The 17,161-nt window shown below is 41.2% G+C and overlaps 1 protein-coding gene across 5 annotated transcripts in view; it reads right to left on the bottom strand.

The window, feature by feature from the left end:
• Positions 1 to 1,176: 1,176 nt before the first annotated feature.
• Positions 1,177 to 17,161, bottom strand: part of Map4k3 (mitogen-activated protein kinase kinase kinase kinase 3) — a 156,790-nt gene continuing 140,805 nt past the window's right edge. For 2 of the 5 annotated variants that reach the window (XM_050163486.1, XM_050163487.1), the window contains 8 exons: positions 16,804 to 16,907; positions 13,402 to 13,573; positions 8,975 to 9,064; positions 7,257 to 7,325; positions 7,090 to 7,182; positions 5,312 to 5,382; positions 3,133 to 3,188; positions 1,177 to 2,546 (listed from right to left, as the gene is read on the bottom strand). In XM_050163486.1, coding sequence (XP_050019443.1) covers positions 2,459 to 2,546; positions 3,133 to 3,188; positions 5,312 to 5,382; positions 7,090 to 7,182; positions 7,257 to 7,325; positions 8,975 to 9,064; positions 13,402 to 13,573; positions 16,804 to 16,907 — 743 coding nt within the window. In that variant the 3' untranslated portion in view covers positions 1,177 to 2,458. The remainder of the gene's footprint in view (positions 2,547 to 3,132; positions 3,189 to 5,311; positions 5,383 to 7,089; positions 7,183 to 7,256; positions 7,326 to 8,974; positions 9,065 to 13,401; positions 13,574 to 16,803; positions 16,908 to 17,161) is intronic. The other 3 variants (XM_050163488.1, XM_050163490.1, XM_050163489.1) reach the window with 2 other exon arrangements.

The following is a 17,161-nucleotide window of genomic DNA, read 5'->3' as shown; positions in this document are numbered from 1 at the left end:
GAGATGCTGACTTAGAGTTAATCGGTACCTGCGATTCTTACTCATGGGGCATATCAGAACAATTTATACCTCATAGAAACAAAGATTAGTGGCCCTTACTCCTAAAGAGTTTGATTCCAGGGATATTTTGTGAAATACAACCAGTTATAGACACGTTCAGGGAGGGGCAGTATTTCTGAGTGCTCAGTGGTTTAATGTGGTGAACGTTGCTGAAATGTAACCCACAACAGCATCATCCGCCTTGGTAGCCAATGCTAAGAGCAGAATCTGGTTTCTTAAAAGCTTGCCCACAAGTCTGTTTTTCAGCTAGTTAGTGATGTTATTCTTATAAAGGTGATTACAAAATTAATGTTGGTTGTTTATGATGTATTAGAAAAATAATAACCATAACTGCTCCGATTATAGACAGAGTAATGGCTCTGAAGTCAACGATCCAAGACTGCTGGAACAGGCTGTGTAAGAGTCAATAGGAACAACATCTCTTGGTCACGCAGCCACGTTCTTCCCACCCCATCTTTGGATTCCTGACCTTCAGCACTGCACCCCCAACACTCCTTTCCTGTTTTATCTCAGGCTGTGACAAAACACATTCTGTAAAGGGCTTGACGATAGACACTTGAGCTTTGCAGGCCAGGCTGTTCTTCTGAAACCATTCAAGTCTGACACTTAAGTATGAACATGGTCTTAGACAACAGGTCAATACATAACTGGTGCTGTGTTCTCATAAAACTTTATTGACAGGGCTGGAGAGATGGCTCAGTGGTTAAGAGCATTGCCTGCTCTTCCAAAGGTCCTAAGTTCAATTCCCAGCAACCACATGGTGGCTCACAACCATCTGTAATGAGGCCTGGTGCCCTCTTCTGGCCTGCAGGCATACACACAAAACAGAATATTGTATACTTAAAAAGTAAATAAAAAAACTTTATTGACAAAAATAGGGGATGGGCTAGATTTGGCTAAGATATTAATTGCCAACTCTTGCTCTAACCAAAATATCATGAGTGTTTAATTTTCCTGACAAGAATCCATGATTCTACAAAAGATGGCCTTTTCTCAAGTGTGAGAATATTATCTTACAAACACAGATCAAATCATGATGACTCTTTTAAGTGCATTTCTTAATCAAAGCATTTCTCCTTAATGTTGCTAAGGCGGATGAGAAGCAACTACTCAACAGCATGTTAAAAAACATGTTTATTTTACAGTATGTACAATCAGGAACATATTTAAAACCATTATCAATTAAAATAAATGAAGAGCATAAATCACAATTTAGCTTGTTCTTAGTGTATACATACATCAAAATATAAAGAACATATACCAAAGAGAGCCAGAAGTGTGCATTTTGCTATAACTTGATATCCATCTTGATAAGATAGATATATTCCATTGGAAAAAAACAATCAAAAATGATTTTAACCAAACTAAGTTCCTGTGATGTGTAGTAACCATTATAATGTTTATATGAGGTAGTAACTAAATTATTTGGCCATTATTAATACTCTAAATCAAAAGAAATATGGAAGAGAGAAAAACAAAAAGGCCAACAAAAGTAAAAATTCCACGAGAAATCTGACCACTCTGGAATGTTAGAGCTTTTCAGTGTGATTATGTGAAATGTCTAGTGTGGGCTCCGGACAGTGTGCACACTGTAACCCGACCACAGCTGCGGGTTCTATCATGGCACCGCCATGCTGTGATTGCATGTGAATCTTACACGATTCTGCTTCAATAGAAAACCATCAGTTACTACAACAGGTGACTAATCTGTTTCTTTCACATAGAAAACAATCCAAACACATGTAAAAAGGTGTTGTGGAGCCAAATGCGGATTCCGGCGCCACAGCTGTCTCCGTGACTCAGCTCATTCCAGCTCAACGCTCTGTGCAGGAGAAACACCAGTGCTCGCATTAACATTAAAAACAAGATTATAAAATGATTACAGCTCGTTACCATTTCAAAAATTACAAGATTTATATCCATATTACTAAATTACATATAATAAAAATACAATAGTGTTAAATGTCTTGTTTCATTGCTGGCATCCCATTTTGTAATATAACCACACCCAAGAATATACTAAAGAATTCTTAAAATATTAACCCCAGTTGCATTTTAATCAACATTTACATCTGTACAGATAAGACACTTTTACATCTCATAAAAGTACATTATCTACATCAATTCTTAGTGTATGTCTTCAGCAAATGAAGTTTCACAGAAAAATACTGCTGCTATGTACAAAGATTACATACCAGTGAATTAAGCACTTGTGTGGTTCAGTACGCTAAATATATCATACCACTCAAAACAAAAGTTCTCCCACTGTCTCATCCACAATAAATTAGAAGGAACTGAAGCCAGGTGCCTGCAGCTTCTGTGCAGCTCCCTGCATCCACAAACGCTGCAGCGGCCATGGGCCCCGTCTCCACAGGTCACTGTCAACAACGCCATGTCTTCAGTAGCTGTTTTCATGACCCGCCAAGATGTACAAATTGCTGTTTGCTGTTGGGTTATCAGTTGGCCTACTTTCCAAAACCACAACCCTAGAAGTAGTAAGAAACACATAACAAAACAAAGTCATTTATTTATGAAAACTAACATCAGTTAAGAAAAAAAAGTCACTGCCTCTCTGTCAGAAAGCTCTCTAAATGCCACCCGGCTGCCTTCCACAGACCCCTTTCCAGGAACTATGATTTAAGGGCCAGTTCCAGCTCTGGGAGGCGCCCACCACTGCCTACGTCCATATCAAAGTTCTTCTAGGACTTGGGGGTGAAGGGCAAGGGATGAGGAGAGGGAGAGAGGCTTGGTTCTTCCTGTTAATCCTACACAACTTGCACTTTAGAATCTGGTGATTCAGAATAGAAGTTCAGAATCTTATCTGGCATGAAAATGGAGTTCTGTTTGTTAACATGCACCGTGAGTCACTTTCAACAGAGCGACTGCAGCAAGTAAGTCCTACCAGGCCCACAAGTTCCTGCTACTCAGAAGATTCGTCTCTCAATAGTTAAACAAGGAGCAAACAGTGTTGAACATGCAGAAATTTCAACTCTCCTGAAAGAGTAACCAGCCTTACACTGGATCTGGAAAACATACTTAGTACTGGACATTTTGTAACACCCATCTTCATACCTGTCAGATCCAAGGAGCCTGAAAATTCTTGTGTTATCTGAAATTTCTTGTGTTACCTGTTTAGTTAAAAAATAATTTTTAAAAATTCCTCAAATTAAAGATACAAAAATCTTTTAAAAGTTCTCTTTTCTTTTGAGACAGTCTTGCTATGTAGCCCAGGATAGACCTGCACTCCTGATCCTCCTGCCTCAGTCTCTTATGTATGTGGCATCGCGCCTGGCTGCAGTATAAAATCCTGTTAGGATAGGTTCTGGGCCACAGTACTGCAAACACCACCACCCACAGCTCCCAGTCTGTAGCATAGAGACGGTCTCTGCCTCACTATGTGTTATAAGCTTATACTCACAGCAAGTTTTTAGTTAAGGAGAAACTTAATTGTGAATCTGGAATTAATCCTAAAATACTGGTGAAAGAAAATTAGTTGCTAGATCATAGGCTTCCAGAAAATCTTTAAAAGCTGGTTTGGGCCTCGAGTGCCTGCTATGAACTGTGACAGTAAACCCTGAAAAGGCAGTGCAGAGTTTGCATTTTGGGACAGTTCTGGTTCCCGGGGACTGGAACAGTCCTCCTGGCACTCCTCTAAGGACTGCTCTAGACGAACAAGCTGCTCCCCTGCTTTGCTGCTCCTTAGTGTGACCAACTGCAAACCACTTGAGGAACAAAGATTGAAACCATAAAAAAGAGAAGCTCGGTGTTGACGGCTTAGAGAACACAAAATAGTCCAAACTATGCCTCTAGCAAAAAGCCCTTCAGTGTTGTAGGCTGAAACTTAAACATTCAATTTGACGTTGAAGTGAAATTTCTTCCATCAAAATCCTACAATGAGCTGTTCTAGAGACACCAGTGTCTCTTCACACTTAGCGTGAGCCAGCTCTGGTGAAGGAAAGACCTTCACTTCAGCAACAGTGCTCAGGCCTGTGAGTGCCTGAGGACGGATGTGATGTTGTTGGGGGCGCACTGAGGATCTCACTGTGTACTTTAAAAAAGGCCTCCATGTAACTTGTTGGACAAATTTTCTTTGCTTCTTTCTCCTGCCTGAGCCCCCTTTTCTATTCCAACCTGCTCAAATGACGCTGCTGAGATCAGCTTGGGGATCCCAGGGAAGTTTCTGATGGTTTTACCTGTCTATAATATTTCAGGGGCAACCATTCTTCTTGCTCATGCTAACCAGCATTGCCAGCAGAAAGGCTGAGCTGAATTAAGTACGTCATATGTTTTAAGAGTTATTTCGGTACAGCAGGAAGCGCTCATGCAAAGGGGACAACCATCATGAACAAAGGCAGCAGGGTCAGGACGCAAGGTGGCCCCTCAAGGCTTGCGGAGTCACTGCTGTTGACGTGTGTCTGGTGGGTGAAGGAGTCAGCTGACGGAGAGGAGACAGTGCCGCTGCTCTCGGCACTGCACTAAACACAGGCAGCACACAGAGCACTGCAGGGAGCACTCAGGAACTTGGTACAGTTGAAAGAACTGCTTGACACAGATTTTGTGTCATCGACTTAATTTTTTAAGGATTCACAGCCAGACATTATGTGGAGAGGGTTGGAGGTCTCCATCGGTCTCTCCTCTCAGGAGACTGGGGAAGCCCTTGGAAGAGAGGGAGGAGAGACTGCAGGAGTTGGAGGGATGGAGGGCATCAGAGCATGGCCCTCAGAACCAACTCAGCAGGGCTCACATGGGCTCACAGAGACTGAAATGGCAAGCAGGGACGGACCCTGGCCAGGTCCTCTGTGTCTGTGTTAAGGCTGTTAGCTTGTTTTTGTGGGACACCTGACAGCGGGAGTGGGTGTATCTCTGACTTTTTAACTCCATTGGGTGGCCTTGTTCAGCCTCGATATGAGGGCATGTGCCTAATCTTATTGTATCTTGTTTTGTCCTGTTTGGCTGTCAACTTTTGGAGGCTTTTCTGCAAAGGAAACAGAGGGGAAGTGAATCTGGGGGAGAGGGGAGGAGGGGAGCAGGGAGGAGTAGAGAGAGGGGAAACTGTGGTTGGGATGGACTCTATGAGAAAGGAATCTATTTTCAAATAAAACAGCAACAACAAAAGGAGACAGGTCTCACTATGTAGCTTAGACTGGATTTGAACTCTTAACTCAAATGATCCTCCGGCCCATGCCTCCTAACACTAAGATGTCTGGCTCCTGAGGACAACTAAATGAACACACTTCAAAGGACGGCTTACCTCATTAGATCTAAAACTTCTACCCTGCATCCCGTGTTTCCAGAAAGCGAGCACACTGTCTTGTAGACAAACTAGAAGGCAAGAAAAACTCAGTCACTGCTGATAGTACAGAAGTTCAGGGACAAGCATCCCTTCATGCCTGCCTATCCCGCAGAGCAATGATCCCATGGCTAATCTCAGTATGCACAGAAATGGCATCTTTACCTCTGGGATTTAAAACATTTAATATACAGGATGCATTCATATTTTTGGTATGAAAAAAATTACTGAAAATATGCACTAGACATTTGTTTTGGTAAAGTAATTAAAAATAAAACATATGAACACACAGAAAAGTACAGACAACAGTAGAGAAGCCATATGCACACTCTTGCCAATTATCAGATCTAAATATTCAACCACATTTCCCTCTGGTTCAAACAAAGACAACACCTGGATCCCCTCAACTCAACCCAGATCTCATTTGGCCTCTTCCTCTCTCGGGCAGCACTGCAGCCAACTGTGTATTCATCATTCGCACATCTGTTTGCACTAACTAGTTCTACCAGTCAACTGTGTATGCATCATTCGCACATCTGTTTGCACTAACTAGTTCTACCAGTCAACTGTGTATTCATCATTCGCACATCTGTTTGCATTAACTAGTTCTACGTTGTCAAGGTAATTTTATGTTGAAGTTTCCAACTGCCATCCATTTATTATAAACGATGATGGCACACTCCTCATTCTTGTGCCTGTTTTTGAAAACCTGCACAATATTTTCTGAATCATAGCATTAGGAGCAGCTCATAGGGCACAGACATAAATAAGGCAAATTTCAGTTCTATGTATTTCTATCTTCCAGTTCCATATTTACAACTTTGATATAGTGTAACTGTGAGAAAGAAATCCGATTTGTTTCCTGCAGAAAATTAATGGTGCTGGCATCATCTTTCCACTGACACACAACACTCTGGTCCTTCTCTCTGTACCATTCTTCTTCTGTTTGTATCTGTGTTGACAAACAAACTGTTTGCTCTTGGCCTCACCCTCTGCCAATGTAGGTACATGAAAAAAACTATTTTATTGGTAAAATACTTAAAAACCCCAAACCTCCAACCCCAAAGCTGGGCACAGTAAGTGCTAATTATTCTTCTCTTCAGAACCACACATCACCATCATTTTTGTTTTGCTTTCTCAGCACTTTAAAATACTGGTATTCCAGAAATCCCTTCCAGAGAATACAACCAATCATGAGAAAATGGCAAGAACTAAGTTTTGTTTGTCTTTTTGAGACAGGGTCTTGCTAGGTTTTTGAGGCTGAACTGGAACTTGCTATGTAGCCCAGGCTGGCCATGAACTCACATTCTTTCTATCTCAGCCTCTTGCATCCTGGGGATACATGGATACATCACTACTCTCAGGAGAAGAATTCTTATATACCAAAGTCCTCTGAACATCAGGCAACAATGGCAAAACCACAGAGGATGTACCGAGTGCCAAACTTTAGAGCACTTATAGGGAATCTACAGGATTCTGGAGGAAATGTAAACTCATAAACATGTTATAAGAAATGCTGTTCAACTTTCTTTTGTGAATGCCACAGCTGTGAGGAAGGACACATTACAGTGCATGTGACTACCTCGCAGACTTGGAGGATGTAGAAGGAGCCTGACAGTGACTTCATATTATACCCAAATGAAAAAGGCCTTAGCAATATATATTTACAACATCTGTAACTATCAGACAGATCATTTTAAATAGTTGTCAATGCAAAGAAAAACAAAGCAATGACTCACCTATGGATTCTATTTGGAAATCGAAGGTGAGTTCTGATGATAATTTCCTGCTGGATTTCAATCTTCCTTGGAGATTCACTATTTTTATACAACCTAGAGAAAAACCGAAGTCACTCAAGAGTATAAAGAGAGGAATATTACCAAAGAAGTTGCAAACAGAAACTTACAATCCAAGCACACGAGGATGGTGTCTCTCTCCAGCTGGGTCACATGAGTGACATTTGTCTGTGGGGTATCTACAACACAAATACAGCCAGATAAAGTCATAGAAAACCACAAAATTTACAATGTACTTTTTCTTAGATAAAGAACTGCAGACGGCTGCACTTTAAATGGATGGACATTTCTTGCAGGGTGCGCACAGTGGTTGCCCTGGACCACGGTGTTCCGAGCAATGTGGACAACGGGCACAGCAGAGCTGGCTCCTGTCAGTTCTACCACTGATGAGGGCGTTATTTATATTTACATTTGAAACAAGGAGTCTCATCTTGTATATTACAGTTCTGGCCAATTTCTGACTTTAAACTCAGACGATCTGGGCTGTGCTTTGAACACCAGATGCAAGGACCTAGCTCATGTAATCAATGTATATTAAATAAAAGAATTGGAGAGTTAAACTAATTTTTAACTATAAATAAGTTAAAATACTGAGTTTTTTTCAGAAGCTCCTAATGTGTTTGTGGGGTGTGTAGACGGTTGCGTGCGTGTGTTCTGTGTTTGGCTGTGCTCTGTGTGTAGGCTAGAGGTCAACACTGGGTGTCTTCTACAATTCTTTTCTTTTGAGACAGGGCCTCTCATTGAACCTGAAACTTTTTGTTTCAGTTAAACTGGTTGGCCAACAGGCCCTGGAGTCCTCCTGACTCTGTCCCCAGCACTAGGTTACAGATGCGCAACACGCGGTATTAGGGATCAAACTCAGTTCCTCATGCTTGCCCCGGCAGCACTGCATCCACGGAGCCATCTCCCAGGCCCCGGATTTTCTTTAGGAAACACTGATGCCTGAACAACACTTTCAAGATTCCCGAGAAATTGGAGTGTGATGGATGGGCAATAGAAGTTAAGAACCTAAATTATTTCCTCTATCTTTATCTTGTGAACGCTGAGAGATACTTTCTGTATTTATAAAAATCCTTCAGATAAAAGCAAGTGAAGTTTCTTGGGAGTTATTTTAAAGTCATTTGTAGGAAATGAGCCTTTTGTCTAACAATGAGATTGCGTTTAAAATTAAAACTCTATAAGAACTAAGACATTAGTGAAACTGACTGGCAGCAAAATATTTCTCACCCAGCAATCTTTTCCTGTGAAATAAAGATGTAACTAGAAAGCAGGTGTGCCCCAGCTGTCTCACAGGGAAGACAGTGGATAATGGAGATCATAACAGACTTTGGGAGAACCAAAGACAAATCTTAAAATACTGCAAAGGGCTATGTTATATACAGCTTCCTTCCACAAGTCTCTGTGAAGAAAGGTTTTGAGTTCAGTGTGTCGTTTAACACCTTGGCTTCATGTGTTGTGAGTATAAAAGTTCCCTCAATTCGTGTGTGTATGTGTATGTCTGTCTGCTGTGTCTTTTGTTCCTTCTCCCCCTTTCTCCTTCTTAACCCCCATCCCTATCCAATTCTGACAGACTGTCTCTCTCCTAGCCCAGGCTGACTTGTAATCTTCCTGTCTCAGGCTCCTGAATGCTGGGCTCACAGGTGTGAGTCACCAGTACCTCTTACTCTTTCTTCTGCCTAACAATAGCTTACTAGAAACCTTTCTTTCACATTTCCCCTTTGAGGTGTCAATTCTCTATTGTACAGCACAACATTCCATAGCAGTGTGTGTGTGTTGCTGTGGTTTTGGGGAGAGGGTCTCATAGTGTCAAGACTGGCCTTGAACTCACTATGTAGCTGAGATTGGTCTCGAACTCCTGATCTTCCTGCCTCCACCTCCGAAGTGCTGGGATTACAGGTGTGTACCATCGCACTTGGCTCTATAGTATTTTTAGAAAGAAAAAAGTAAAAGGGGCTTTCACCATCAATAGATTGTTTAAAAACTAAAGATAAGACATTTAAAGGTCATTTTTTTAAAGTGTGAGAGTTCAATCTGGTTTATTTACCACAAAATTAATGTTGTATGTCTTTTATTTTGCTACAGTACAATATGAGTTTCAAACTATAATCAAATTTCTGCAAAAGGACTAATCAGACTTAATATTTGCTAAGGTAATTAGGGTAAGTTGTCATAGAGGAAGTGCCTGTTCAGCAACTTGGTGATACACATTTAATATTTGAAGAAATAATTATATAGGAATAATGTTCAAACATCCTCACAAATACTTCAGAGATAGTCATTAACTTATATACATATCTGAGCTTTAAATCATGTAAAGTTTCATTAAAGATGCTGAGCACAAGAATACCATTATAGGAGACGTCTGTACTCAAGGTAGTGCAGCTGTCCACCCAAGGCATCGACTGTCTTTTCTAGCAGTCTGAGGTTTGCATACACGTGAATTTAAAGAAATTTATTATTTATGAGTTATGGGTGTTTGGCCTATACGTCTGTCTGTGTATCACTCCACTGCCTGTTTCTTAGGAGGCCATAAGAGCCCCTGGAACTGGAGTTACAGATAGCTGTGAGCTACCATGTGGGTGATGCGAATAGAACCCAGAACCTCTGGAAGGGCAGGAGGACCAATGGAACTGATTCGAAGACCCGGATATCAATCCATATATCTTAGAACACGATCTTTGACAAAGGAGCAAAAAATATCAAATGGAAAAAAGAAAGCATATTAAACAAGTGCTGTTGGCATAACTGGATATCAACATGTAGAAGAATGAAAATAGATCCATATCTATCACCATGCACAAAACTCAAGTCCAAATGGATAAAGACCTCAACATAAAGCCAGCCACACGGAACCTCATAGAAGACAAAGTGGGAATTACACTTGAACACATTGGCACAAGGGAACCACTTCCTAAATATAACCCCAGCAGCACAGACACTGAGAGAAACAATTAATAAATGGGACCTCCTGAAACTGAAAGCTTCTGTAAAGCGAAGGACACGGTCAACAAGACAAAACAACAGCCTACAGGATAGGAAAAGATCTTCACTAACCCCGCATCAGACAGAGGTCCGATCTCCAAAATACACAAAGAACTCAAAAAACTGGACACCAAAAGATCACATAAGCCAATAAAAAAATGGAGTACAGACCTAAACAGAGAACTCTCAACAGAGGAATCTAAAATGGCTGAAAGACACTTAAGGAAATGTTCAATATCCTTAGTCATCAGAGAAATGCAAATCAAAACACCTGTAAGAATGGCCAAGATCAAAAACACTGATGACAGCTTATGCTGGAAAGGTTGTGGGGAAAAGGGAACACTTCTGCATTGCTGGTGGGAATGCAAGCTAGTACAACCCCTTTGGATGTCAGTGTGGCGAATTCTCAGGAACAACCTTCCTCAAGACCCAGTAATACCACTTTTGGGTATATATCCAAAGGATGCTCAACAAGGACATGTGCTCAACTATGATTATAGCAGCTTTGTTTGTCATAGCCAGAACCTGGAAACAACCTAAATGCCCCTTGATTGAAGGATGGATAAGAAAAATGTGGTACATTTGCACAATGGAGTGCTACACAGCAGAAAAAAAAATAACGACAGCTTGAATTTTGCAGGAAAATGGATGGAGCTAGAAAACATTATTTTGAGTGAGGTAACCAGACACAGAAAGACAATTATCACATGTACTCACTCATAGGTGGTTTTTAAACATAAAGCAAAGAAAGCCAGCCTACAAACCACAATCCCAGAGAATTTAGACAACAATGTGGACACTAAGAGAGACTTACATAGATCTAATCTACATGGGAAGTAGAAAAGTATAAAAAGACATTATCTCCTGAGTAAATTGGGAGCATGGGGAGCTTGGGGGAGAATTGAAGGGGGGGGGAGGAGAGGAGCAGAGAAAAATGTAGAGCTCAATAAATTAAAAAAAAAAAGTAAAAATAAATCTTAAAAAAAAAAGCACAGTGATCTCCTTTCATATCACCAGCACCGACTGTGGTCTACCAAATGACGCAGTCTGGAGCTGGGGCCTCGCAGTACACTGATGGAGCTCACATTGGGAAGCACTGGCCTTTGCTAACTACTCTACTGACACCTTACTAAAGTGATGCAGTGTGATTAAAAACGTAAAATTTATATTTAGATACTTGAAAATAGAAGTGTTAATAAATGTCTATATTTTTTAAAGTATTTCTTTTTGAGACTAAGTTCTGGTTATGTAGCCCAGGGTAGCTGTTTCTCTGACTCAGCCTCCTAAGTACTGGGACTCTCGGTGTGCAAATCTGTGCTTGGCTCTGGCAGCTGTGAATGGCTGCTTCATTACTACGGTCGTCACAAAGACTCGATCTTCTTGTGAATAGTAACACCAAACAACTGAGTTACATAAAACTCTAGAAATTAGTGTGAAAAGAGACGGAAAGCACTACAAAATATGAAGACTATTTGCTCATATATCAAGCTGTTACTTGGTTTTTGAGAAACATGATTCAGTTGGAAATACTAATATAGCCTTTTTAAAGTAAAATTATTAGAAATGTGTGTCATTTCTAGATTTTGAGGGGGAGAAAGAGTGGTTGGGATTAGCCTCCAGGCTTTGTGTGTGTTTTAAGATTTCATTTTTAATTATGCATTTATGTGTAAAGATGTACGCATGAATGCAGGTTCCCTCGGAGGTTGGAAGAAGGTGTCAGATCCCCTAGAGCTGGAGTTGCAGGTGGTTGTGAGCTGTCTGACATGGGTGGGTCCCTGCAAGAGCAGTACATTCTCTTCATTGCTGTGCCTTCTCTGCAGCCACCGAAACACCAGGCTTTGTGTGTGCTGTGCACTCACTGTGCACTCTATTACCCTGTCACACCGCAGCCTACAGAAGATAAACAGCTGTGTAGATAGAGACCAGACCCAGGGCGGAAACTGTATTAATTAAAACACTGCTCAGCCTATTAGCTCAGGTTTCTTATTAACTAACTCTTACATCTTAAAGTAATCCATTTTTATTATTTTGTATTTTACCATGAGGCTTGTTGTTGGTAAGGGTGTCTTTCTCCTTTGGCAGCTACATGGCATCTCCCTGATTCTACCATTTTTTTGGGGGGGTGCCAGATGTTGCTGATTATAATAAAATAGTCCCACACTACCTCAGAATGGAGTATAATAAAGTTTTCTTATTTAGAGGCATACTCACAGATCAGCAATCCTCTGCACAAGGGAACAGGACCCGAATCCAGCAGCCAAGGAGCTGCATATGTTTTATATCTGTATATTCAGTACATATGGCCATGCCCAGGGGGGCCAGTATCTTAAAGGCTACTGGCTGAAGGAGTTCACACAGCACAGCTGTCTGAAGTGCATGACTTTAAGTAATGTACTCCTCAAAAATCAGACGACCACACTGGTATCTACCTCATTTTATGCTAAGACATGAGTGCTTCTATGAAAAACACTTAACAAATATATATGGTTATGGTATGAATCTGAAATGTTTTCAATTGGTATAGGTCTTAAACCTTTCATTTTACATTTTACTTGTGTGTGGAGACCAGAGGACAACTTGTAGGCGTCAGTGCTCTGCAATGTGGGTCCCCGGGATAGAACTCTGGTCAGCACATCTGGCAGCAAGCACCTTTACCCACCAAGCCTCCTTGCTGGCCCCTCATGTTTTATTCTTGCTCCTGATTGGTTGGTGGTGCTATTTTGAGAAGCTGTGGGATCCTTAGGAAGGAGGGTCTTGCTGATGGAAGTTCACCAACAGGGATAGGGCTCTCAAGATAACAGCCTGTCTCCTAACTCACGTCTTGTTCTCTGACTTCTGGTCTGTCATGATCTGAATGGGAGCTCATCACATGTTCCCGGTGTCAAGAACTGCTTTGCTCTAGTAGGCTTCCCTGCCATGGTGGCTGAAGCATTTTGAAGTCATGAGCCAAAATGAATTTTAAGTTATTCTTGGTATGTATTTGGCCACAATAATGTACAAATAATCAAGACATATAACAGATTCACATATGAAACTCATTTCCACATTTAAACACTGTATGTACTTTCTATATATCTGTTTTTCAACCAAATTGTTTAAAATGTGTTGAACACACTAACTCAAGTGTAGAGCATGTTATCTCTTCTTGTTTACTAATAGAGTTATTTAAGGCTGGCTTTTTATGCAGTTTCTGCTTGCTGGGAAATACAGAACACTTATTGCCTTTAAAACAACCAATGCAGTGGCTTTAATAATTTCACAACGATCACAAACCTGATTCTGTAAACCACGACGAGGTAGAATTTGGATTGACAGTCTCAAATCGAACCACTTGGTTGAAGTCTCGTCCTCTGCTGACCCCAACACAAACCAGAGGGTACTCCTGTTCAGGGACCACCAACATCTCAAACATCTGGAGTGGACACGGCATCGGAAAGTCTATGTGCTGGAGAGACACACACACAAGTTGAGCAGAGGGACCAAGGCCACATCCTCCAGGAGCAGCAGTGAGAGATCTGAAGGGATTTCTGCTCTCAAGACTGCTTCTTGCTCCAGAAACCCAAAGTGTGCAGATAAATCTGAAGTACAAAGTATCTTTATTAACATTAACTTGAAATCACACAATTTTTGGATACTAGTGCTAGAAAGAAATCTATCCCATCTCTCTTGTGAGTGAGAAAAGGAAGTTGAGTAGCTGAGTGACTAACGTCAGTTATACTCGGTTGCTTTTCTTACCATGAGCAAACATGGAGGAAGACGAGAAATACCAGCCCACACATGAACGAGAAGAGAAATCTAGCCTCCCATCTCAAGGGATTTCATCAATACATTAACTTTGATACAATGCCACTCTAACTTTATATAACTTTAAAATTATATAACTTTAAATTTATTTTTATGTTGCTATAAAGAAAACAAACACATTCCCAGTTTGGAAATCTGAAAATAAAAAAAAACCCACTAACTTCATTAATAATCAGAGACAAAACAACAAAATATGTCCATATCCACCAGAATAACTAAAATAAAGAACAACAAAAAGAATGATAGCCAAGTGAAGGGCAGTGGGGACAGATATTGGTACAGTCACCCTGGCTAGATACGCTGTCTACCAATGTTGAACACTTGCATTATGACTCAATACTTGAGGGGATCTACAGAACAAGGCCAGCATTCTCAGGAGACTACACCAGAGTGTTCATGGCAGCTGTTTAGAAGAGCTAGAAAACATCCAATTGGCTGCGAGCAACAGCAGGGATAGGACACTGAGGCCAGCAGAGAGTGTGAGGTCTCCTAAACTGGAGTTACAGATGGTTGTGAACACTACGTTGATGCTGGGACCTGAATCTGCGTCCTCTGGAAGAATAACTACCGATTCAACTTTCCAAACCTAAAACTGTCTTATTTTTAAAACATTTAATTTTTAATGATGTGTTTGTATGTGTGTACAGGTAGCTCGGGAGGCACAGAAAGATGTTGGAGCCCATGGAGCGGGAGTTACAGGAGGTGCTAACCACCTGATACAGGTTTTGGGAACTGAACTCATGTCCTCTTTAAGGGTAGAACGTGCTCCTAATGACCATCTTCAGTCTAATCTTCCATATTTATCATCAGGTAATTTAAAGACATTAAAGAACATTCAGATGTGGCTAAGACTACAAATGTAGCAAGAAAATGATATTTCTGGGTCTCTCGCGCTCTCTGTCTTTTTTTTTTCTGAGCATGTAAGAAGCCAACAGTTTTGACTCTCTGTAATAATCAGGCTGAGTGCATACGTCGCTAGCAGCATGGATTCCTGACTTAGACCTGGGCCCTGCACCTGACTTACTCTAGCAAACAAGGTCTTTAGAGTGAGAAAGTGTTGCTGGGAAGATCTCTAATTTAACCTTATTTATGATAAAACAAAAAAAAACACTAAAAAATACAGCCCAATGATTCAAATATTGCCAGCACCACCAAGGGGAAGGACATAGAAAGCAAATTTAATGTATCTATCTAATAAACAGTCACAGCATAACAACATTGAGAAAAATAAATAAATAAATAAATATAAAAATGTACAGTGTATAGAAGTCACACAGCAGACATAGAAATGTTAGGAAAAGGATGCAAGGCAGTCCTGCAGGAAAGGTCGGTGTGCACTGACCTCGTCTAGGAGAGCTAGCCACAGGCTTCACCAGTCAGTCAGAAAAGCCACTGAGGGGAAACCTGTAACTTGCTGTGTCTTAGAGCACATGTTCCCTACTGCTTGCTTTGTGTGTTGTATGTGTGTGGGTGTTGTGTGTCTATGTCATGTGTGTTATGTGTGTGTGTGTAGGCCAGAGGAGGATGTCAGGTGTCTTCTCCACCATTCGATTCCTTATTCCTTTGAGATAGGGTCTCTCACTGATCCTGGAATTTGCTATTTCTCTGACAGGCAGACTGGCCAGCAGCCCCAGAGATCCCTCTCTACACCATTCAAGCGCTGGAGACATAGTTGGCTTATAACCCCCTCCCCCCCTTTTTTTTTTTTAAATGAGAAGCCTCACTGAGGGCCTCATGCGTGAACAGCAAGAACTCTTATTCACTGAACCATGTCCCCAGACCCTCCTGCACTCCCTAGCTCCTTTAATGGGGAAATGGTCTAACATAACAGAAAGCAACCCACGGATGTCATCCATGCTGAAGTGTGTGTACCCGGGTAACCGATACGCTGAAAGTGCTTTCGTTTTCCAGAGGCGAAGAGTGAAGGGAGGAAGGGTGCAGTTGAAGCAGAGTAAGGGAGGGAGACAGGAAAAACCAAACTGTACCAGCATTCCTGCTCCACCTAGGAAATACTTTTTCAAACTAGGCAAGATAAAAGAGAGGCTGAAGAAAAAAACCACATATACAATTTTGCCTCAACTAGGCTGTATGCTCCAGGAAATTAATAAGGCTACTTTCCCTTAGGCTTCAATTTAAATGATTTCTGTTGCAGTGAGATTGTTTTTGGAATTACTACTGCAAAAGGTTTTCAATTTTTCCTTAACATCAATGAAACCAGAGAGTAATATTCATGTGAGAACTAAAGCTGGCCACTGCTGTCTGTAGACTTCAGGTGACAGAAGCCAGTACCCAGGACATTCTGCTCCACACCACAGTTCTGAGGGAACCAGAACTCTGATTCTGTGACTCCAGTTCTCTGACTCTGATTATCCACAAGGACCAAATGCTTATGAAATACGACCACACAAGAGCAAATAAAACTGAAAACTTTACTTGGCGCAACTTTTATACTATAAAAAGATCCCCCCCCCCCCCTTGTTTGTTCTGAGACAGGGTTTCATTACCCCAGACTGGCCTTGCAATCCTGACCCTCTTGCCTCCATCTCCCATGTGCTAGGATACAGGCATCACTGTCACAACCAACTACACCTCCTTGAAAGTATTTCAAAGATGAACTTTTAGTGAAAGATCCAATAGAAACTTAAACAAAAGCCCCAAGTTCTCCTGAGGTCAAGGGAAGGCTGGGCTTCTTCCAGTCCCTCACTGCTATACCCTATCTCTCTGGTTTCTTGTACAACTTTCATGTGGCCAACAATGCAGCTTTTAAATCTACCACACAACCCAAAAATTATCAGAATTGAGAATTACCTGAAAAAAAAAAAAGTTTTAAAGAACAGAAAAGCTCATACTAAGGATGCCACGAATGCTTACCTTAATCAACATAAATTTCTGCATTGGTTCTACCCATTCTAATAGAACAATGCTAGTCTGGAGTGCCCCGCACAGGTATTTATGGCCCGTGTAAGGATTTCTTACTGAAAAGGCAAAAAAGTAACATCAGTTTTCTTAGTATATAAAATCCTTACAATGATAGTTATATGCTTCCCTCCTTCCCCCTTAAAAAAAAAAAGATTACCAAGAGCTCAAAAGCAGGCTGCCTGTTTGTTCCTAATTACATAGAAGGGAATAAGAAATACTGTCTCAGGAGACGGTGAGAGGTGCACCCAGCACGTAAAGGACTGCTGGCTATATGCCTAGGTGGGACGGATGCTGACCATGATTAGTGTCA

This window comes from Alexandromys fortis, unplaced genomic scaffold (assembly GCF_014885135.2).
Source record: "Alexandromys fortis isolate MF-2015 unplaced genomic scaffold, M_Fortis_MF-2015_v1.1 scaffold_136, whole genome shotgun sequence".
NCBI lineage: Eukaryota > Metazoa > Chordata > Mammalia > Rodentia > Cricetidae > Alexandromys > Alexandromys fortis.
The sequence above is the reverse complement of the archived record's forward strand: the minus strand, read 5'-3'. Positions and strand labels throughout refer to the sequence as shown.